Source organism: Nothobranchius furzeri, chromosome 7 (genome assembly GCF_043380555.1).
Source record: "Nothobranchius furzeri strain GRZ-AD chromosome 7, NfurGRZ-RIMD1, whole genome shotgun sequence".
In the NCBI taxonomy this organism is placed as follows: Eukaryota; Metazoa; Chordata; class Actinopteri; order Cyprinodontiformes; family Nothobranchiidae; genus Nothobranchius; species Nothobranchius furzeri.
In genome coordinates, this window is record NC_091747.1 from 51,716,378 (window position 1) to 51,739,252 (window position 22,875).

A 22,875-nucleotide genomic window follows, 5' to 3' on the forward strand; every position below is an offset into this window, starting at 1 on the left:
TGGTTACCATGGCGACAAGTTTCCAATTATGGCGGCAAACGCTAGCTAAAGGAGTTCGCAGTGGTTATGCTAGTTTACAACAGTTAAGATTCATCTAAACATTTTATAAGACATGGCTGGTGTTTTAGCGTTGAAAGAATCAGTTTTGATTTATTTAGACAGAAGCGGTGGCCTTAAGAAACTCGCTGACGACTGCAAACCACTTAATGGTACTGTGCTAGCTTAATCTGAAGGCTAAAATTACGCTTTTGGAACACTTAAAATGTTCTTGTTTGTGCCTCATTGCCAGACCTCCAACACACGGAGGCAGTCTACAGGTTCACGGTTCGTGTTAATCCTTCTGATTTAATAGAAGTGGATCCCGTTCTGGGCGACTATGTTCTGCACGACCCGCTTAAAGCCACAGTTCTGTTTCAGTCGGTAAGTAGCTAAAATGCTACATGTACCTATGTTTACTGTTATGCTAACTATACGTCCTAACTTTCATATTTAGGTTTGTTTCTTGGCTATAAAGACTCTTTCACTCTCAGAAAAAATACAAACAGCGAGTCAGGTATGAGTACAATTCTCTTTTTACCCCTGAAATCCTTTGTTTAGCTGAATAGAACTTTTATTTGGCCTTTTACATTTTCCCATCAATAAAATAAAAAAAAGTCATAATCTTTACTATGTATGGGGTGCTGAGTTATACATACATACACACACACACACACATATATATATATATATATATATATATATATATATATAGTTACACAGTGACGTGTAGTGAGGACAAAAGAAACATATATATGCACCACATTTATATAAATATTGAAAATTATACAAGTTTTATACATATATATATATACATACATACATACATATGTACATATCTGTGTATATGTATATACCCGCTTGATCTTAAAAAAAAGAATTTTGCAAATGTTCAGAAAATAAATCAATGCTAAATTTCAATATTTATATAAATGTGGCAGTTCATACACAAAATATTGAGCTAACGTTCAAATTCATTCTGTCACATAAGTGAAAGAGTTTTTAGCTTTTCATTGAGTGAGTTTGTTTTAATGTGAGGTGAGAACACATAAAGAAACATTGATTTGAGGAACAGACTTACAATCAGCATTTTATTTTCTAAATCCTACTTCTGTTTAACGACAGTTTGATTTTGCATGTTAGCCAAATATTTAGTTTTAAACTTGTGACATATCAAAATTTTAACATTTAGACACAACAATAAATGTAGATTTTATTCTAAATAATTATATTAGATCTGTTTATTTTTGTTTGCGTGAAAATTTTATATAAGTTTAACATATAGGCATGAATTTGTAAAAGAGATTTTAATTATCCAAACCCACCTTTTTATTGTGTATTCTGGTCTTTCTTTTGAGGTGAACATCTCTCTGAACTTCACACACCTGCCTCCATTCCCTGAGTACACACTGGAGCTTTGTAGTTTTCCTCGTGTGTATGGGCCCATGAGGCCCGTCTCCATGGAGGGGGTAGTTATTGCCATGACAAGAGTAACGAAGTACACTCTGGGGGCAAGGTTCCTGTGTACTAATGAAGAATGCTCCTGCTCTGCAGGTACATAACACAGGAAACAGAATCTTCTCGGTCTTGTTTATGTTTTTAGAAGGAAGAAAGAAAAAGTGTAAGAAAAAGGTACAAGGTACACCAAATGCCAAAAAATATATAAATAAAGCTAAAGTAAGCTAACATCCAACGAAGAGATGTAAAATGTCTTGAAGAAGCCCAAATGACCATCAATGAAGACTGATCTAAGAAAAAAGATTGTGACTAAAGGCTTTTACACACTTGCAACATCAAAGACACTTCAGAGTAAAATTCCAACATGCAAACAGCATTTCCCACACAATCCTCTGGCTCCAGGGTTCCATTACATCCGAGTCCACGCTCCCGGAGCCACAGAGTCAGCTACTGTGAGAAACGACTTCAGCTGCACGATCTGCAGCTCCCAGCTGAAAGAGGACGTGAAGTTCAGAGTTTTAGGAGGTGAGAGGGTTTCATTTCACTGCGTTGTTATCTTTTGTGCATGAATACACTGTGTTCCTGTTGGAAACAGACAAACAGCTGGTGGAGCTGACCCATGTGAAAGCGCTGGATGTTCTAAGAGGTCATCAGCAAAGCTCACTCAGATACCAGTCCATCACCCTGTTTCTGAGAGGTAGGGGGTTCATTTTTAAATTATCAAACAGCATCAACAAAAGTCTTGGAGATAGTGCAGTTAAGTTAGTGTGATGTCAAAATACCTAGAAAGAAATAAAAACTGGTGATAGATGACAAGGCAATATATAAGAATGAAGTAAGAATGACATCCTGTGCTTAAATATGGGTACTGCAGCCCATTTTCCTACACAAAAAGTCACTATGTCACTCCCGTTTTGTGAGTTTCATGCCTGTTGCCAGTTGCGTATCAGTGCCAGAAGACTAGATGACGAGTCATACACAGTAAGTTGATAAGTAGATCAATACTAGGGGTGTGCAAATTCACCATTTAATCGATTCATAACATTGTGGCACGTGCCGATTCAAGATCGATTTGCAAACTTTCATAAACGATTATAAATAATGCTGGTCATTTAAAAGGTATCAGTCTGTGGTGGTAATATGGGGCGATCATGTGTTTTCACAAAGATTATGTGGTGGGGGGATAAAGCGCGTGGGGGCCGTCTGACCCGTCACAACATCCTTTTAGGACCATGAACATAACTTGTTTTTTATGTAGATTGATGCTACGCTGCTTATTATTTTTTACAAGCCGCTCCAAAAGGTGTTTGTTCTTCACAGTCGCGCGTGAACTGTCAGATGATCTAAACACCAGAAGCTCACGTTTATCTGTGGATGTCATCCAAAAGTATGCCAAGTAGAGACCGATATATCGGCCGGCCGATATATGAAATTTTTTCTATATTGACCATCGGCCAAATTTATTTTTGAAAGCAGATTAAAAAAATAAATAAATCAGGCACGTGTGGCCAACTGCCGCTGTCGGTACAGGATCTGCTCGGGTGCAAGATCGGCTCGGGGTCCTTCGACTGCAGATGACGTCAAAGTAGTTGATTGGCTGAACATGAAGCTTACGGAAGTGACGTTATCACGTTTTGATTTTGATTGGTCAGAACAAATTTGCGGTCGTAGTCCTGTAGTCCAAAAATCAACAGTTTTTGGATAAAATATGTTTGAATTTCTAAAGGAAATGTAAAATATAAGCAAATGATAAACGGTGACCCTCAAAAGCTCTTGATGTTGACGAAATGGGGCAAAATAAAATATAAGAACTTTACTGAAAGACACCAAGCAATATTTTGAGTCAAAGAATGTATTTAGATGACAACTAAGGAAATATACAGACGAGCTCCACATTAATACAAACAGATATGGCTTCACATATAAGAACTGTTCTATTTTCTGTCAGTCCGATGTTGGTTTTATGCAGTTTCACATTGTTTACAAAACAAAGATAATATGGTGTTTTATTAACAAATTACAATTATAAAGAAAACATTTAGGTGTTAACAAACAAGAATTTATTAACAAAACTGCTGATGTCTTTCCAAAACGTATGTGTGAAAGCCGAGTAGATTTGCAGTAATGTGACATCATCGGCAGTCGAAGGACCCCGAGCCGATCCTGCACCCGAGCAGATCCTTTACCGCCACCGCCACTACTAGACCGAAGAAAGGACCTGAAGGACCCCAAAACACAGTTTCTTTAATGTTTTGAATTTGTTTTATATTTGAAGTTCAATAAATATGAAGAAATGTATTGACTTATTTCATTTATATTGCTCATAGTGAGTGTTCAGTTGTCTTTCAAAATCAATGTGCTGCTAAAACACACATACATACACATATACATATATATATATATATATATATATATATATATATATATATATATATATATATAATCGGCCTTAATCGGTTTAGATATCGGCCATCGGCAACAAAATTCTTTAAAATTTAGTATCGACCTTCAAAAAACATATTGGTCAGCCTCTAATGCTGAGTGTTCAGTATTACATGAATAAGATAGTGGACTTAAAAGTGTTTGGTAACGTAAATTAATGTGTGCTGAATTAATTTGAAAGAATCAAAGAGCTATGATCGGAGAAAAAAACTGAACGGTGAAATAATGCATCGTGTTAATCATGAGAATTGTTTAATAATCAAGTCAAAGGACCCTGAATCGAAATCAAACCATGATGTACCTAAGATTGCACACCCTTAAAAATATATGATCATATCTGGTGCTTGCACCCTTGGGTGTTTTATGGCAGCGAGCACTTACTACACATATTATGGTTATGTAAGGAGTTTGTCTTCTTGCTGTTATAGTTCTGAATGACTGATTTAAGGAAGTAAAATGCCACATTTTACTCATTATTCACTTCACACATACATTTCACTGTAATGTCAAGTTGTTTGAAATTGTGAAAGTAGCTTAAGATATTTTTAGAGCCGACTATTTGCTTCTAATTCACTGTAAGCATTCTTAGCTCAAAGTTATCTTCTATTCTGCTTCACTCGATTTTAGAGTTAAAAAAAAGAAGCCGTGGCTTCTTGGGGGTACAAGAAATACCTTCTGGGTTGCTCCTGTTTACTCGCAAGTCTGGAGCTTTTTGCCTGTTGATGTCAAATTACAAATGCTGATGCAGACTTTGCAACCATGTGGAGTCTCAGTTTGAAAGGAGAAAAACGAACAACCCCGTTTCAATGTGATCTTCCTTCCAACATAATTGAAACAGTTTTGTGATATTTCACTGTAAAATTCTTACATATCATGCCTTTAAAAACACTGTTTAGTTGATCATCCTCTTTCAGGTGCTTCGTCTAGCCCACGTGTCAGACACAAGGTCCGCGGAGCATTTTTATGTGTCCTGCGAGATCATTATCATATATATATATATTAAAACTGACCCGCTGGCCGATTTTACCGCAAAGACTACAACTCCCATGATGCTTTGCGGCGTTAGTGCGGAGCCGAACCGCCTCCTCCTTTGTGTTTTTTCCAGGGTCTGCTGCCGATGTCTGCAGCTCCGCTGTCTCGGCCAAACTAAACACTCCTCTCACTCAACGCCGAGTTCACTCAGCTATTTGCCGACATTGAAGCCCAGAAACGGAGATTTTAACCACACAGTAATGTGTTCACGAGAAAGAGAAAGTTTTCCAACTAACTTCCAGACAGAGCTGATATAACTCCAGCGAGCAGTGACACGCTCAAATCATCATGACTTTGTGGCTGCTGTAGTTTTTATTTTTCCTCCCCGACACACAACAACGTGGTCAAGCTGCTCAGACATGTTCAGCAGCACAGACCTATGTGAGCACCTGTTGTCATCTAATGTTGTCATTATTATGATGAAGATGAACAAAACAACAGGAGTCTCCTCCTCAGCTCAGATCAACTCCATGATGCAGGTATCTGGCTGGAACAGGTGAGCATCACAGTAAATCAGTGGAGCAAACTGAGCTTTAAATATGTTGGTTTTATGCGCCAACTGAGCTTTAAATATGTTGGTTTTATGCTCTTTTTCTGCTCCAAAACATGAAAGTTAACAGGTGAGATATTGCATTTTCATTTAAGATAAAATTATATCTTTATTTTGTTGTTGGCCTGTGAGAAAATATTTAACCTACAGTAAACAGGAAGTGGAAAGGCTGCAGATAGATGAATAGAATAGAAAATCCCTTTATTGTTCCTCAGTGGGGAAAGCTTTATGTCACAGCAGCGATGACACTTAATACAGGAGAAAAAAAGGAGAATAAAAAATAAATATGAAAACAACAAGAAAACACAAATCCTGAATAGATTTTAAAAATGCTGAATATACCACAAGTAATGAATACCACTGATGCGTTTTATTTAAAATTGACTTGCTCGTGTGTAATTTGGTTATTCCACATTCAGCGTTAATGCAAAAATAAGTTTGTTTCTAAATTAAAAGGTTCAAAATTACATATATGTTGATAAAGAAAATGTGTAAATTTGCCGTCACTTTTTCAAAAAATATTAAGTTTGGCCCGCAACTTTGTCCCAGATTTAAATTTTGGTCCAGTGTGAGTTTGACACCCCTGATTTAGCCTAAAAGCATGAAAGTGTATTATTTGCGTATATAACCAGACTCTCCCAGTCTTGATTCATGTGGTTAGAAAAGCTTCTATTTGCAGTCTGGTGAAGTTCACCATTATCTCATTGAGATTTATTCTGCAGCTCAAAAGGTACATTTTGAGCAACTAGCTGTGTCTGATGGTAGGACATTGTTTCTGTCCCCTCTAATAACATTGTCCTGCTTGGACCCCTGGGACCAAAACAAACCTCAGCACCAACTGTTGACCCAGTCCTGTGGAGGAACTCAATCCAACGGGTTCCAGTTACTAAACATATATGTTAATAAGTGCATGGAACACTCATTAGCTGGCCGTGTGATTCACACACACACACACACACAAATCTTTGTTCAGAGAGCCTGGCTGTGTTCGTCTCGGCGGGACGCGTTAGTGAAATGTTTCTGTAATAAGGCTCTCTAAGGAATGCTGCTTTGTTTCCACTTCGCAGACGAGCTGTGTGGCTCCATGAGAATTGGTTGCCTCTACAGGGTGATAGGCATTCCTGTGCTTGTTCACCAGTGGCCCAACCTTACCTGGAGTGTCGAGGCAAATAGTGTCCAACTGTGGGAGCCAAAGTGTAAGGCAGGAATAATCCTGCTCTATCATAACCACAGCTCTATCTAAAGGCGTGCTGATTAGCATGTTATTTTGTTTCACAACAGGTTGCCATAAAGTGTCTCCGGGATTCCAGGAGCTGTGGAAGAGCTCCTCATCTTCTCCCTGGAGGTTCTCTGCCGTTGTAGCTCACCACTTTGGACTGGACCTGGCTCCCCCTGGCTTATATGACACACTGAAACTGGGTTTGCTGCTCAGCCTGGTGCAGACCAGGACGGACACAAACCACACGTTTCACAGTGTAGACCTCCTGGTTGTGACAACTGATGCCCTCATACTAGACAGGTAAAGATACATCTGGATTACGTTCATCTGGATTACACTCTTGTAATAGCTGCAATGTGTGTGTGTGTGTGTTAGACTAATGACATACAGCCTGAGCCTGGCGTGTCGTGGGGTCAGGCATCAAGCCTCAGGGGAGATGTTTGCATATCTGTCTCGAGACGAACACGGAGCGGGGACGGCTAACATCCATGCTGGTTCTGCGTTACTCGCCACCGAAGGCATTTGCATGTTGGGAGATCTGGGTCTTTACAAAAAGGACAAGATGGACTCCATTCAGTCAGGTACTGGGAGATGTTTCTGTCTGCTACAAAGAATTGCTGTGATAAATATGTAAAGTGTTAGATCTTTGTTTGTGTTTCAGTCCTGGAGAGCCACTCTGTGTCCGTGTTCATCCCAGGGAAGAAGTATGGCGAAGATGCTGATCAGCAGATTTCTCTACCAGTGCAGTGCAGCTTCTGGGGCATCACAGACTCCTGTTGTTGTTCCAAGAGGATGGACTCTGCTCTTCTGGGGACTGCAGTAAGGACGAATATCATGCAGCAGTGTTCTTTTGATGGCAAATCTATCCTAGGACATCAAATTCTGTCTTGTGAGCAGGAGATGGGTCCGGTCCCAGTTCAGCTAGCAGAAGCCTTCGGCCTCGTCATTCACTGTGGAGATCGAGTCGGGGAGCAGGCGTTGCTCGCTCAGACTGTGCACACCCTCCTACAGGCGGTGCAGCCAAGAAAACAGCCCCCCTCGTCTAGTTGGGACTTTTCAAATGAAGACTACAGAGAGGTTTATTAACAAATTGTGTTATATCGTTTAATTTAGAAAAGAAAAATCCCATCAGTCCCAATCAATTTGTTTCTTTCAGCTGGTGGCTTATTGTCGGGGTCTGGAAGTGGAGCTGAGCCCCGAAGCTGAGAAACTGATTCATGGTTTTTACATGGCGAGCCGCCGAGCTCGCACTCTGAATCAAGCTGTTAAGATTTCTCCGGCTTCCATCAAACTTCTGTAAGCATCTCATCCTGCCCTTGCTGTAATGCTATTATCCTCCAGTAGATGGCACCAACTTGCATCAAGTTTTCACAACCATTTTTCACTGAATTATGACCGTTTACAAACCTCTTCCACCACCGTGAGCTTCGAGTTTTAAATCTCATGTTTCCAGTGAGCAGGCAGGCCCAGTTACACACCAAATTTAAAATCCCTTTTCCAGCTTTACTTAAAGCCTAAATTACATGTCAGGTTTTTAATCTACAGCCATCTACCTAACATCTGCATTTGTACTGAGCCGTTACCGCTTTTGGATTTTGTCACAGGGTCTCTTTGGCCGAGGCTCACTGCAAGTTGTCCTTAAGAAGTCGGGTTCTGGAGGAGGATGCGGTGATCGCTGTGCTCCTGTGTGAGAACTCAGTCACTCTCAGACACGGTACATTTTTTATTCCTTAGCAAAAACACCAAGTTGCAAAAAATGCTAACACCTAGCTGTATTACTGTTCTGACCAAATTTCAAGGATTAACCGTTTCTTCTCCCAGGAGCCTCTGCTCTTGCTGTTCCACCCGACGCCGTGTTTCCCTGTGATGTCAGAGAGGTGGACGGTTTGCACAAGAGAGACAGAATCCTGGACAAGCTGCACCAGAATATCCTACGCTTTATCTACACTTATGCACCTGGAGCAGACACGTACATCACAGAAGAGTAACACCACTTCTGCAGTTAGGAAAGGTAGATAAAATAAAAACACAAATTTTGTTGCAAATTGTATTTACTTAAAATGTGATTTATGTGCTTTAAACATTTTTAAGCATCACATTTTATTAGTGATGCTAATTCAGATTCACACGACAAAAACAACCAATAGACAGAGGAAGGATTGTTCTTTATTGATAAATTATTAATTTACAATAGACACAAAAATGTGGATTATAGTAACCCAAACTGACAGAATTCATACTAACCTTCCTCTTTCAACTGGCTCCAAAACCCTGTCAAAATAAGAACAAAAAAATAATCCAATAAATAAAAATTACAATATTTAGTCATTTAAACGATAAAGCTGAGGTTTTGTTCAGTTAGTCACATTTTCAGCAGCCTGTTTTAGTCTGATGGGTAAACGGCGAAAAGGTGAACTCATCACCACAAATGTTAAAGACCCCCGTCTACAAAGACAGTTTACTTACCGTAGATGAGGGGGAGCAGCCACAGATATGGCCGTGCCGTGCCGCTACCTGCAGATTATAAACATTTTTATTAAATTTAAACTCAAACATTAATAAACTAATGTCTGTATTTTGTTTCATTAACGCAGCCGGATATTCAGTCGTCACAGTTTCACCACTTCATTGTCTGACGGGTAAACGGCAAAAATGTGAACTCATCACAATCCTAGCTCACTTCTAAATAATACACAGTCCTGACACTACTACAGGTAGACTTAACCCTAGTTTGTGCTTCTGCGTCAGCTCCACGAGGGAGAGACGCACATGCTTTGACTGAGAGGTTTTGCCCTCGGACGTCTGTCACCTGGGGGGTGTCGCAAAGCAATTCCCCACCAGGAATGAAGAATAATGGCGTTGCATGTCTCTGTACCGACGCAGAAGCATAAACTAGGCTTTATCCCAGAAATCCATGAAAGTATGAATTAATTTCAAATTAACCAGTTACTATTGCTTTTGGTACAGAGAGAATAAAAACTCATGCTATTCCTGCAACATTTATGCACAGCAGAGAAAATCACTCACCTCCTTATCAGGGCAGCAGACATCAAAACCACATCAGAAAATCTGGATCCCAAAAAAAAAAATTACACCGCAGTTACCATTATCCACACATCAAGTTTCCACACAAAGTCTACTACGCTAGCATTTCAGTTCGTCACAGGGTCACCATCTTTGTGTCTGACGGGTAAACGGCATAAGAGTGAACTCATCATTATTCCAGCAACAGCTGAGATCAAAATAGAGCCACGATAAACCAGACCGCTCACCTTAAACGTCCACACAGCTGAGGCGTGTGCTCATCTGCAGGAACCGCACAGCACCTGAAATTAAAGAAATACATTTTACTATGAAGCTGGCTTAACCAATTCCAGCTCGGCACTTTGCCCAGTAAGATCAGCAGCACTGGTGTTACTCCTGTACTACTCTAACAAGCACAACGCCATTGATTTTGAGCTTGAATGGAGAAAACATACTGAATGATTAGCCAATAGAGTGAGGTTAGATGACTGATCACCTGGAGGTCAAAGGGTACTGCTTAACACAGCTTGGAAACACAGTCATCACCACAGATCTAAGGACAGGTTCAACAGCAGGTCATGACCTTTGAAATGACCCCCCATGTCCTTTGTGTGTGTGAGTGTATGGTGTGTGTGTGTGTGGGTCACAGCACAGTGACTTTCTCCAGTGAAACACTTGCGAGGTGACTCCCTGGCCAGCATTAGTTTTGCTGACCTCTCCTTAAAATCACACATAAACAAGTCTGCAGTCGGCTGAATGACACTGGGGACACTTTTCCCTGTTCAAATGTCACAAACGATGATTTATTGTCGTACTACAGGGACAAGATCTGTCCATATTGAGACAGGGGACTAAACCTAAGCCCTGTCAGAGCATCTTAATGGGATAATCCACCCATTTCAGAGGTGTTCAGTGGGAAGGTTATTAACCATTAGCATTTCAACCTGATGTAGTTAGCAGACATGCTAACTATGACCCACAAATAAGGTTGCTACTGTCTCAAAATTAAGCTTCAATGTGTAGTTTATGCAAAATGTCTTAATCTTTACACAAAAATGCAACAGCACATCTATATGAGTAACCATGTAATTACTTACCAAATAAATCTAATATTTAAGAATGTTTTAAAGTGGCAGAAAGCTCCACTGGTCAATATTTTTATAAAAAAAAATTCATCTGTCTTCTTTATATTTTTTAAATCTTTTTCATTTTTTATTTCATTGTCCTTGTGAAGCATCTGTGAGTTTTATCTTGAGGCATTAAAAGCCAATATCAATCCAGTTATGAGATAATCTATTTCTCTAAACCAAGGTTGTTCAAAGGGTGAGCAATATGAACAGCCTCCAAGAGCAAACGCCTGGTTAAAAGACTAACAGAATTAGATCCCGGCCAAAAACGTATCTGGATTTCTTAACGACCATTATGAATGAAAATACCAGCAGCAGAGCCTGGTTGCTAGCTTGAGGTGGAGCAAGGAGGATTTAGCACGGATTAAGTTTCCATTATCTTTTCTTTTTCAAAACAAGTTAAAGATCGTCATTCTACAATAACCCTGCTGATCATGTTCCACGAACACAAACATTAAACGCTTCAGTTCATCATCCAAGCCCACGTGGACTTCCCAGGCCACCACGTCCACGTGGACGGTGGATTTCAAGGATAAAGTCTTACTTTGCTCCGCTGGGACCATCGCATCGTCCCGTTAATGTAGTAAACATTAAGGGCAGGTCCACATTTGGTACTCATTTAGTGTGAAACAGAGCGGTCGGCTGCTCATGAACGAACACGTGGTGTCGATGCTAACTAGCCTTGTGCTAACTTAACAATCAGGCTAGTTCCAACACTAGGAACCAACAACAGTTCTTAACGCATTAAAACTAAAAACGCAAACACACAGTTACTCCAGTGGTTCCCACCTGCGCATTAAGGTTGAGAGGTTGCTGGCTGCCACGACAGCTCCACACACATCACGTTCAACTTCTCGTCTGAGCTTTTCTTCACTGCTTCCGCTCATGCGCAACAGAGCTGCGCAGTGTACGCTGGCTTCAGAGGACAAGTAGCGCTTCCTTCATAATGTGTAGCACAAGGTGCTTTTTCTTTATCGCTTTTCACCGGTGGTTTCAAATGATTTATTTCACAGTGACATTTTTCTGGAAAGATTTTCAGCTATTGCAAAATGTTTTCATTAAAAAGGATTTAATCCATGTAAACGGCGACAAATTCGTTTATTTTTAAAATAGTTAAAAGCTCTGCACCAGGTTGATGAGGCCGAAAGCTTAATTGAAACTGCAAATAAAAATACGTCAGCCTTTATTATAGTAAAAACTAATGCGCATGATTTTTATTTCTATGCGAGTTGTAATATTCCTGTAGTATTCCAAAATAAACCACCTTTATTTTCTAAACTGTTTTTATTTTATTATCTCATGTGTTTTTATCATTTAGCCTTTTACATTTCTTCAGTTCAATCTAAATTCTAATGCAAAATTCTTAGTAATTTATTAGATATGCGTTGCCTGTTATGATTGAAAACTTAATAAGCGAAAATGCTCAGCTGTTTCAGACTCAAGGAAAACCAATGTAATCACCTTAAAATGCCTAACAATATTTTGAATAAAAAATAGTAATAATAATAATAATAATAATAATAATAGGGACTAAGTATTTTAACATTTTCCCCTAATTGGACCTATAATAAAAGGTCACATCGTTCGTTAAAACGTTGGAAACGTTTCTGATTCTAGTGATTTATTCACAAACATTTACAACCATGCACATAAAAGAAGAAGAACAAGAGGGAACATGAGATGACGAGCTTCCATTGTGGACTTCCTGACAGACCACTTCACATGACAGATGTTAAGTTATTCACACATGCATTTAGTGCAAAAGTCTGCGGTCAAAGTGCACGCTCAAGCATGACGGGTTCCATGGAAGTTCTGCAAATATCATACTTGGGACATGTGTGGAGCTGCACAGTGCACATTTAGGAAAAGGCAAAATAATAACACAGAAACCTAATACATGCTGTTTTCGTCCTCCTTTCAAAAACCTATACATTCACATTCACGTCATATATTAATATACATTGTCTATTGTCGGGCTTCAATGGAAGTTAGATTTTGTTCTGCAGTCATGCAAATATAAATATGTGATTTAAATCTACTGAGATGATGATGATGATGATGCTGATGGGCCTTGATTCTCTGATTCTGAAGGAGGATTCAGGAACTGCCCGGTTGCTCCAACGTACAATCTGGATCGCATCGGCCATTTCTGTAAAGAAATTAATTAAACATAATACTGCTGTTTTTCATCGATTACTTTCTGTATCATTAATATTGTTGTTCTTCAAATTGAAAGTTTTTCATACATTTTATTTTTAGAATGAAACAAATCAAATATAACTTCAAAAACAAGAATACCTTGACTGGGTGCAGGTATCCTTCTCCTTTTAGAGAATGTAACGCTTCTGTTTGTTTAGTGCTCTCTCCCTCCTCTGTCCCTTCCTCCTGCAGAGTTCGAGTCAAATGGGCGATGTAGGTGGTGGCCAGGATCAGGACGTCCAGTTTGGACAGCTTGGTGTCCGGGGGCACAGACGGTAAAGTCCTCTGGAGCTCCAGGAATGCGGTCCTCAGCGTCTGCACTCTGCTCCTCTCTCGCGCCGCGTTAGCTGCCGCCGGCCGCCCTCTGCCGCCGAGCCCGCCGTTCTGGAGCGTTCTGGCCCGGTGAAGGTCGCGGTGACGGCCGTCCGGACTGGGGCTGGAGCTCGGACTGGAAGCCGGACTGTCGTCCACCACCGTCCCGGAACAATTCCCGCTGTCCATGTTTGTTGACTTCCGACCATAAGGGTGCACCTACAAACCTAGAGATTCAATACGTATTTATTTATTTATTCATTATTGTTGAAACTGGCCATATGTCGCACATCAAAATAAAACTTAAGTTATAATAACTGACATGTAATCCTATTTTATTTATTGTAATCTGTAACTTGTATTAAACTGCAGGCCTTCAGCTTATTCTTTATGATATAATTTAAACACAAGTCTAGATTTCCTAACTTCATAAATAAAACAAGAAAAAACCCAGCTGCGCAGACTCATTACCCGAGAATAAAAGTATTACAGTTTACCTCTTGTGTCTCTCCAAGAAGACGTCTTGATAAACAACATGAAGACAGTTTAAACAGTGATTAGGACAGAGACGTTACTCCTCAGTGTGAAGTCCAGGTTCGGGTCCAGCGCGCGTGTGTGCAGGAGTGGTGGGTAGCGCAGCAGCCTCCTCTTTACGCGCATCCAAAACGCCTCACCTGTGTGCGTAAAAGTCTCCGGAGAGCTTCGTTTATTGGACACACGAAGCTGTAGACAAGTTTTTCACTCAGACGTAATTAATGACTCTCTCACAGGAGATCAGTGTGTTTGTGTCTGAGGAGGCTCGTTTTCCACCAGTCAGGACTCCCCTCTCTCCAAGTCCGACGGCCACGTCTCATCTAATTGGCTAAGAACTTGATCCTGTACTAGGCTTTCTTTTTTTTTCTTTTTTTCAAAAAACATATAAAACGTTTCAACAGAAAGGAATTAGTAGAAATTACTTTTAAAAAATAGAAAAAAAGAGCTATCTGCAGCTGTGAGTGCAAACAAAGTGACATGCGTAAGATGATACGCAAAACACTTGAAGAATTGCCGGCGTGCTTCAAGTTGCGAGGTGATTGGAGCAGCTAATAAATAAACTCGGGAGCTGCAATCAACAGGCAGGCATTTAGGAAATTCTTGCGAGACTCATAAATTAATCATTCTGATTTTTGTGGCTCCAAACGGAGATGTCGGTGAATTAATGAAAGGAATTATTCATATTCTCAGACCGCTCTTTGTAAACATTGTTTTTGTAAGGATGGAGTAACAGCGTTGCCCCGGGCAACTAATTAAAACAGCTGAAGTTAAAGGAGGTTAAGTAAGCTTGATTCCTTAATTATCCCGATTATTATAGGGTGGTCAAGTATCGCTCATGATGAATACGGGAGTAATGTTCCTGAGTGGTTTATTACAGCTGTTTGGATAAGAGCTTTGGATAATGTAAAGACTTGTAATAAAGGCTCAGAGGGATCATTTAGATTGTGCCTCTCTGCATCTTACTCAGAAGAAAAATCACATCATGTAGCACTTTCTGTGAAAATGCATGATTTAATTCTGCAGAAAGCAAAAAAAAAAAAAAAAAAAAGATAAAGATAAACCAGATTGGAAGGGATATTTGTTTTATTTATTATTTTAGTTGGAAAAACTTCATGAAATCGAATCATTACAACATTTTCCACACCACTTCATTGTTTTTGCAGCTATAACAAATGATCTGCTTTAAGGAGGAAACATCAAGAATGTACATTATAGTCCCAGAATCCGGTTGATTTGTGTGTGAAGACATTTCAAGGGAAGACAGGTTTGTCTCAGATGTCCTCTAGGCTGCAGATGGCTGGTGAGATGGACAGATGACTGAATCTGCTCACGGGAAACTTTAATTTCTGTGTCCTGCATGAGCAGAGAGCAAAAAAAGACCTTTATAATTAGTTATAAGCAGCCAGAGACTTGTGTTTATTCCAGCATTAGAATAAAATTATTACTCATAAATATGATTTTAAAGAGATTTCTAAGATAAGTTAAGGTGGAAATGACAGAAGGATGAAATTGGTGCCTTGAAATTATTAAAAATATAAATATTTAGTCTCATAGCCTATACGTCCTGCATATATACACCTATGAATATAAAGTTATCTCATCACACAAGATTATTTTAGTATCTGCTTTTTAAGCAAATAAGAACAAAAGCCCAGCAAGGCTAGTACTGGACCTGAGAGACAGATGTGGCTCCCACCCTGGCGTGTTATGGCAGTAGATGTGACCAGGAAGTGGACAATGTCCCTTGTTAAAGTCATCTGCAACGTAAACAAAGCCATATATACAGAGGACAATGTGCCTAAATGCATGAAAGACAATAAGAAAAATCTTTACAGATTAATTCATTACGATTAATCTAAAACTTTGTTTTTCTACATGAACAAGAATTTTGGGACTTTTTTATGAAGTTGTTACAGTTCAATGTTCTACGAAAAATGTTTATGAAGCACTAAATCCCTCTCATGTAAATAAATTTCTGAAGTTTTATTCTTGACATTTTAAGTACCTCCCAGAATGAGCTGTTTCAGGGCTCTGTCCCTTTCAGAAAACTACCTGGAGCTGGCCACACCCACCCACCCCCTGATTGGCTGCTATAAGCTGAGAAGCTCTGACATCTGAAGCTTGGAGTAGAGTCGCTGCTCCTCCAGCAGCAGCTCTCTCTTGCATGTCAGAGGTGTTTGTATTCTAATTCCCCTTTTGTGACATCACAAACACGGACTTTTTGAAACGGCTTGTTTTAGGCACATCGTTTCTAAAACCAAACACTGACAGAAAAAGGATGGGTGGATATTTTTCACATTTGGAGTTTTTATAGAAACAGCAGAGACCCACATGGCAGCACAAAAGGATGCAATAGGTTAGTTTTACATACTCTAGAGAAAAAAAATCTAAATCTGGCATAAAAAATTAACAGGTTTTAAATTGTAATGTGATCAATAATGATTAAATTAATGTAATAAGATACAAATGTTAATGACTTACTGTCTAGAGGAAGAGCTATTAATGACCCAGATGGTATTTGAGTGACTATTCCTTTCCTCTTGGCATCTTTTGCTGCTTTCCAGTTGTTAAGGAACTGTCGGGTTACCTCTTTTATTTCCTTTCCATCAAGGGTCTCTAGAAAATTAAAATAGATTAAATAAGATTTTATAAAACTTTTATTATTGTGACTTTTGGCTATGAACCAGAGAAGAATAAAGCTTTGAAGTCTGTTATCTTCAAATTTACCAAGTTTTTTGCATGAAACTGTGAGGCGGTCTCTGTACTTTAGTTTTTTACAAACAGGATTTCCATTCAGATCCATCTGGAGCAGCTCAGGCCAGAGGCTACACACAGCCTCCAACTCCTGCAAAAACACACACAGAAAACTTGTTTCATTTGAACTGCTACTGATTTAAACGTGTCTCCATCCTGAACTAAAGTGTTGCACATTTGCTGCATGAATAATAATTAGAGGCAAGCTTGGAACAAACCTGTGAAGACAGGGTAAAGGGCCGGCAGAAGGTAAACAACACATCAGTCTGTTTTAATAAACAGTGTCGCCGGTGTCATGTAACTACAAGTTTTCTCCTGGGGCAGCGTGAGGCTGGCTCCTCCAGCCACTTGCCTCTAGTTGTATGTTTATCTAAAGGCACATTAATCCAAGCCTGGAAATATGAATACTCTCTGGACACGCTCTGATTGTTCATTGCCTTCCTGTCTTGGCCAAAGCGCTTCCACTTTTCCAGCTCCAGCCGCAATCAGTTCAGAGGGGACCCCTGAGCACCGCGCGCTCCCAGGCTTTGATAAATGATCGTGTCAGGGCCGTCACTCAGAAGGCCCTCGCTGAAGAGGAGCCCTACGCCAAATTGCCCCCCACGCGGGGGCGTGGAGACCAGCAGCGGCTGGATTCTCACTGAAACACGCTGGCTGACTGTGGGCTGAGCTAATGACAGGCCTGCGTTTGACCACGGCTTCGATTCCTCTGTCCTCTCTGCCCCATGTGCAGCTAACAGCCTCCAAAGATGCTCCCCATTTGTCACCCCGGCTGACTGCCTGTCATAATCTATTTTAAATAATCCATAATGTCTCCTCGGGATTTTCACCGAATGGTGCAACGGAGAAATCGACCCTTCATAGAGCTGTCTTTGTGGAATCAATAGTGGCAGACGGGGTTGTATAAATTATTTGGGAGATCTGCTTAAAGTGACAACAATTACCTGGATCACAAAGTAAAAATCAAATCATCAGACTCTTCAAGCGGACGCTATTGAGACCAACCTTCGTCTAAGCGATATTCTGCTGGTTTAAGATATCAAACAGGATTCTGAAGCAGGGAGAAACATCAGCCTCCCAAGGAAACAGAGAAACTTGTGCTTGCTTAAAGCTGTCGGTGAGAAACGTCTCAGGGGAGCAGCTCGCTGATTTGTTGAATAATTCTGACCTTGTGTGAGTCGTGGAGACTGGGAACTCATGGCAGGATTTGCAGGATTTAATTCCTTTCAACCCCGTCCTCCATATCATTTCACACACCGCTGCAGAGCCGTGCTCACGTTGACCTCATCAGCTAATGGATGGCATGTTGATTTTAATCCGCCGTGTCATGCAGACTTACTGCACTCACCTCACAATGTGCACGACTGGAAAAACTTTTTATTAGCACTAATTTTTTTTTACTTACCCCAATGCTGTGCAATTTATTATCTGCTGCAGAAAAATGGCGGAGCTTCTTCAGCACAGACAGGTTCCTGATATCATCGACGTTGTTGTTATTAATATTCAGGACACAAAGAGATTCCTGTACACACAAAAATCACCAGAGTGAACAAAAACAGGAGCTAAAATAACAGGAGAAATAACAAAAACCACAAATATTGTAATATAAGTACCGTAAATGTCAGATCTTATGATTATACGCCGATTTTCAATAAAGTAAAAAAGAATTCGCCTCATTTTTATTCTCAAAAGAAAGAAATCTTATCTGGAGAAACAACACTGCTTGAAAGAAGGTAAATATTCTTAAATATGACAACAAATTTAGTTTTTCAGTACAAATTTGTCAATGGGGTAAAAACAGTTGCTTGGCTAGAATAATTAAAGTAGCAAATTATTCTAATGTTAGATTTCTTTTTAAATATTTACTCAAAACAAGAAAATTTGATCATTTTTAAGAATATTTACCTCATAAATATACTTTTTATTATCTTTTACTCTTCTTTTTTACTTCTTTAATGAATTTAATTGCTGTTGTGGCACCAAAACGTCCTGCTGAGGGAGCGTCTATTTCTAACGGTGCTGTTTTTGCAGACAAGAATTTTTTCTAAAAGAAGATAAAATGTCTAAAAACAACGCTTTTTCTACTTTATTGAAAATCGGTTTTTGCAGTGTATGATAAAAATACAGAGGCTTTAATTGTAAAAGCAGAGTTTTAATTTAATCAAATTGCATGATTGTTTTGTCTAAAATAAATATAAACACAATTTATTCTTCTGTTGGTTTTTTAAAAACGTTTCGAAGCTCCATAATAGCACATTAATAAAAAGAAAGTGCTGACTTGTTTCATTTGGCCAGCTATTTCTTTAATTTAGCCAAACAAACAAGGAGCTGAGACTTGTTTACCTCTAGCTTAAGCTATAAACAGAGTAAACAAATCTGATTTGACAAACTACAGAGAGCTACAGAGGTCAGCCCCTGCATATTGCCTTTACAGAAACATTAAAGACCAAGTCTTGTATAAAAGAATGACCCTGTGAGTAGATTTCTGTGGAAACAAAAAGCTCTGGCAACCCTGTTTCAGGAACTAGAAGTTAGTCGGAGGAGAGGGGGACAGAAAACTGCAGGATTTGAAATCTTGCTCATTATTATTCATGATATTCGAACATCTGGGCTCTGATTGGCTGACAGCAACTCACTTTTTCATTCACTCTGCCACACTGATGTTTTACCTCCACAAATAGCTCAAGCCTGAATGTGTTCAACCATGTTGCAGAGTTGCTAATGCTAACAGTTAGCTTCTACTAGCTGAGATGTGCTCTGCTCTCTCCTGGACTCTGCCAAGATTGGTGAGTCCATAAATGCTAATTTTCAGTGTGACATAGATCTTTACCCATCTTTTTTGTATCGGCGACTAATGAAAAAAATAGGAGTAGAGGGTGATTTTCACTTTTAGTGAACGATCGTTAAAAGTACTCGCTCTTTAAAATAAATCAAGCTAATGCAACAAATGTAAAAACACACAAAAAGAAAGATCTACAAAAGTATGTGGAACATTATAAGTGCAATTTCTGTACTCAGCAGTGTAAAATGTAGGTCATACAGCGAGTGAGAGGAGAGTCCTGGGGTCAAAGAGCAACTTCTCCCCTGAAGCCAGCCTCTGATCCTCCAGATGAAGCTCCGTGAGCTCATGGAGCTCCTCCAAACCCTCCACCAGAGTAATCCTGTTCCCACCCAGGTACCTAAAGAGCAGGAAACATGCTCACGCACAATCTTTAAACACGAAAAATGAGTTTGTTAAAACGTTCTACTCACAGATTGGAGAGTCTCTTCAGATTTTGGAGATTACCTAGGCTAGAGATGTTGTTGTCTTGTAAAAACAAATGGGTGAGTTTGGAGGCAAAGTCGAGGTTGCAAATATTTGTTATCTTATTATCGTACAGGTAGAGAACAGTGAGGTTCGTGCACATGGAGACGTCACCCTAAAATGACATTCAAATGATTTAATTGGGAAACAAATAAGGAGGAGAGACAAAGTTAGTTTACTTACAATGTCATCAATATTTTTGCTGAAAAAGTGGAGATGGGTGAGGGTCTTGAGGTACTTTGGGAACGAGAGGCCTCTTTTCTTTTTGAAGTAGCTTTTAGACTTCTCTATCAGATCTATGGTCAGACGCACCATGTTGGCTCGACGTGAGCTCGGCTTCAGGGACTGAAGCAGTCACTCAGAGCACGGCACACACGTGAGCTGTAAACAGACCCACATTAGCTGAAATAACACAAAGATGAATTCCTCCTAATTACTCTTTGGTAGCAATATTTGCACTCACATTAACAGATACATTGTTTAGATTTCAACTTTAATCTTAAACTCAATCTTAAAAACAATCCAAAGGAAAACAAATGTTGAGGGTAAACTTCAACTCCGTTTGTGTTGTAATTAGGGTGATCATTTCTCCACTCAGTCGGAGCAGAGCTTCCTCTGCTTCCTGATACTCCACTCCCAAGGGGCTTTTTTATGAGCTTGACCTTACACCAAGGTATTAAGTTTTGCGCTTTGATTTTATGTTGCTTATATAATATGCTTGGCTATATATCACCTTTCCACCTGCTAAATAAACAGCTGTCAGTGTGTGTAGTTTGAGACGGATTACTGAATCAGCCTTAAGGCACGGGCCCAAGAGCTCAAGGAGTCAGGGAAAGGGCCATTTGGTCTTCCAGAGACAAATAAAACTATGAAAAAAAATAGATGTTTATTTATTAAATTTAAAAGATATATTAATTCCAATGAGGCATGAACAGAATTTTCCTAAATTAAAAACACAAATGAAAACTTGACTAAAATGATTATCCGCATTATTTTTGTCATTTGTTTTCTAAAACTCGTTTTTGCACCATTATATTGACATGAAAACAAAACTTATCAGGACCAGCTCAAAGGAGCGAAGTGTCACTGATCGATAAACTGAGGCTGATTTATAGACAGAAGCAATCAAACTCCTACACCCCAGGGCACTATCAGTAAAACCACAGACATCAATATATTGATAACAAGCAGTTCATCACCGTGAAATAAAGTATCCGGTTGTAGAACATTAGAGATGTTAGCTGCTGCGAATTCGTAAATAAAAACAGCCTCAAACTCAAAGCAAGCTCACAGCTCCCCGATTAGCTGTTAGCTTACTACGTAAAAATTCTCTTTAAAATAGTTAATGTTTATAAAACAAAAACAACTTATTCTACCTTTCGAGATCAACGGAGAGGTCTTAAGTGCCAGCGAACCAACTAGCTGTTTAAAAGGCAGTAAGACAAACGGTGAGCTCGCTTAAGGTAAGTTTGAGACACTTTTGTTACAGGTTATCACGCGGTTGCTATGGAAACTACGTAAGCAACGCAGCGGTCAAGTTTTGTCCAGGCGGAAGTTGTAAACAAAGAATTGATGAGTAAATTGATTAAAAAATTTTAATTAACTGTTATTACAAACTATTTCAATATTTAGGCAAGAGAAATATATAAACATTTATTAGAAAAAATATTAGTAAATTTTTTATAACAAAAATAAATCATGTCAAGCCTTCTTGGGCTATTTTAAAGTGGCTTTATTTACTTACTTCTTCAGACTTTCTGGGGTTTTTTCAGCTTTTATTTATGCATTAGCTGATCCTTTCCCACTTGGGAAACAAGACTAATTAAATTTTTTTTAAATGAACAATTTTTAAAAGTCAGAACATTTTAAAATTTGAGCAAAAAAAATCAAAGATTATAATAAATTTGCCTCCGTAATAAAGAAAAAATTGAAGAACAATTAAAAACATGCTATTTTGACTGTCCTAATAAATACTGACTAATCTAAGCTGGAAATTTGAGCTTTATAGATTAAAAAGTCATTAAACCCAAAATAGCTGGAGCCAAATCTTGTTTTTACTGCTTACAGTAATGAGCGTGCTTTAAGGTTTTAAAATTGTGCTAAAAAGCAAACAGAAAATAAGGGTAATGTTTTTTCTGGCTGCACAAACTTGGACTTGATTAAGATGTACATATATTTTCTTATTACAAACTTAAATCACACACACACACACAACTCCATCTGGCGAAATCACACACACACACACACACACACACAAAACTCCATCTGGTGATAATCAAATTTCCATATTTAACAAGTTCAATGTGTTCCAACAAATGTAAAATCCCCATGAAACACTTAAACATTAAGCAAATCTTTCAGCTGTGCATGTTTCACATAGTTATTCAAAAGGGTGACTCTCTGCCATGAAATTACTTTAGATATCTGGCAAAAACACAAGCTTTTCACTAGATTGCCTTTAAAACTATTTCTATATTTAAATTATTTCTCACTTCTGCAGAATTAAATTGAAACCGCTCCATTTTTACGACATTTCCTATAATGGTAGAAGAAAATCATTATAAGAATTGGTGCCAAAGGCCCATGTGCGTGAGAAAACACAGGCATGTAACCGGTCCCACAGGGATTCTCTACTCTGCAGGACATGACACCAAAAATATACGTTTAGCCATTACAATACCAAAAAAACAAGACATGACACAAAGCCAGACCAGAGCAGCTGTCAGTTAGAATAAAAGGCAGACTCGGTGAGTGTCTGCTTCGATGGAGAGCAGACACGTTGGGTGAATGGACTTCTGTGTCTGAGGCTTCTGTCTCTGTGCTGCATCACAGCCTCGCAGCAACCTGCCTCCCCAACCACTCTGCCAGCACGCCGCCCGCCGAG

The 22,875-nt window shown here is 39.2% G+C and overlaps 3 protein-coding genes and 1 long non-coding RNA gene across 5 annotated transcripts; 1 reads left to right on the top strand and 3 right to left on the bottom strand.

Annotated features, from left to right (window-relative positions):
* The first annotated feature begins 65 nt into the window (after positions 1-65).
* Positions 66-13,418, top strand: mcmdc2 (minichromosome maintenance domain containing 2). The gene is made up of 15 exons (XM_015955235.3): positions 66-209; positions 290-420; positions 494-553; positions 1,395-1,590; positions 1,897-2,019; positions 2,090-2,191; positions 6,586-6,714; positions 6,800-7,037; positions 7,113-7,318; positions 7,399-7,556; positions 7,635-7,814; positions 7,894-8,033; positions 8,342-8,451; positions 8,559-8,748; positions 13,280-13,418. The coding sequence occupies exons 1-14, from the start codon at positions 113-115 to the stop codon at positions 8,723-8,725; spliced, it is 2,037 nt and encodes a 678-aa protein (XP_015810721.3). The 5' UTR covers positions 66-112; the 3' UTR covers positions 8,726-8,748; positions 13,280-13,418.
* On the bottom strand, positions 8,884-11,795 carry LOC107382894 (uncharacterized). Its single transcript, XR_001572677.3, has 5 exons — positions 11,678-11,795; positions 10,010-10,063; positions 9,765-9,806; positions 9,204-9,251; positions 8,884-9,008 (listed from the first exon to the last, which is right to left on the bottom strand). It is a non-coding gene; the product is annotated as an uncharacterized lncRNA (long non-coding RNA).
* LOC107383150 (transcription factor 24) lies at positions 12,778-14,027 on the bottom strand. The gene is made up of 3 exons (XM_015955625.3): positions 13,897-14,027; positions 13,187-13,626; positions 12,778-13,037 (listed from the first exon to the last, which is right to left on the bottom strand). The coding sequence occupies exons 2-3, from the start codon at positions 13,586-13,588 to the stop codon at positions 12,924-12,926; spliced, it is 516 nt and encodes a 171-aa protein (XP_015811111.1). The 5' UTR covers positions 13,589-13,626; positions 13,897-14,027; the 3' UTR covers positions 12,778-12,923.
* A 957-nt stretch (positions 14,028-14,984) lies between these two features.
* Positions 14,985-21,645, bottom strand: ppp1r42 (protein phosphatase 1, regulatory subunit 42). 2 transcript variants are annotated; one of them, XM_015955238.3, is made up of 9 exons: positions 21,368-21,645; positions 20,175-20,393; positions 19,940-20,106; positions 19,728-19,866; positions 18,093-18,209; positions 16,661-16,778; positions 16,415-16,549; positions 15,606-15,690; positions 14,985-15,286 (listed from the first exon to the last, which is right to left on the bottom strand). In XM_015955238.3, the coding sequence occupies exons 2-9, from the start codon at positions 20,304-20,306 to the stop codon at positions 15,205-15,207; spliced, it is 975 nt and encodes a 324-aa protein (XP_015810724.3). In that variant the 5' UTR covers positions 20,307-20,393; positions 21,368-21,645; the 3' UTR covers positions 14,985-15,204. The 2 variants fall into 2 exon arrangements, with proteins under 2 accessions (XP_015810724.3, XP_015810723.3); XM_015955237.3 differs by having other exon boundaries at positions 20,175-20,372; positions 21,368-21,643.
* Between the last annotated feature and the right edge of the window lie 1,230 nt (positions 21,646-22,875).

Excerpts from the sequence above, each read along its gene's own strand:
- LOC107383150 (XM_015955625.3), bottom strand. The coding sequence starts at position 13,588 with ATGGACAGCGGGAATTGTTCCGGGACGGTGGTGGACGACAGTCCGGCT. Across the intron at positions 13,038-13,186 it reads GATACCTGCACCCAGTCAAG|AAATGGCCGATGCGATCCAG; the intron begins GTATTCTTGTTT and ends ATTTCTTTACAG.
- ppp1r42 (XM_015955238.3), bottom strand. The coding sequence starts at position 20,306 with ATGGTGCGTCTGACCATAGATCTGATAGAGAAGTCTAAAAGCTACTTC. Across the intron at positions 20,107-20,174 it reads GCAAAAATATTGATGACATT|GGTGACGTCTCCATGTGCAC; the intron begins GTAAGTAAACTA and ends ATGTCATTTTAG. Across the intron at positions 18,210-19,727 it reads GGACTCTCCTCTCACTCGCT|GAATCTCTTTGTGTCCTGAA; the intron begins GTATGACCTACA and ends TTGTGTGTACAG.
- mcmdc2 (XM_015955235.3), top strand. The coding sequence starts at position 113 with ATGGCTGGTGTTTTAGCGTTGAAAGAATCAGTTTTGATTTATTTAGAC. Across the intron at positions 421-493 it reads CCACAGTTCTGTTTCAGTCG|GTTTGTTTCTTGGCTATAAA; the intron begins GTAAGTAGCTAA and ends TTTCATATTTAG. Across the intron at positions 1,591-1,896 it reads AGAATGCTCCTGCTCTGCAG|GGTTCCATTACATCCGAGTC; the intron begins GTACATAACACA and ends CTCTGGCTCCAG.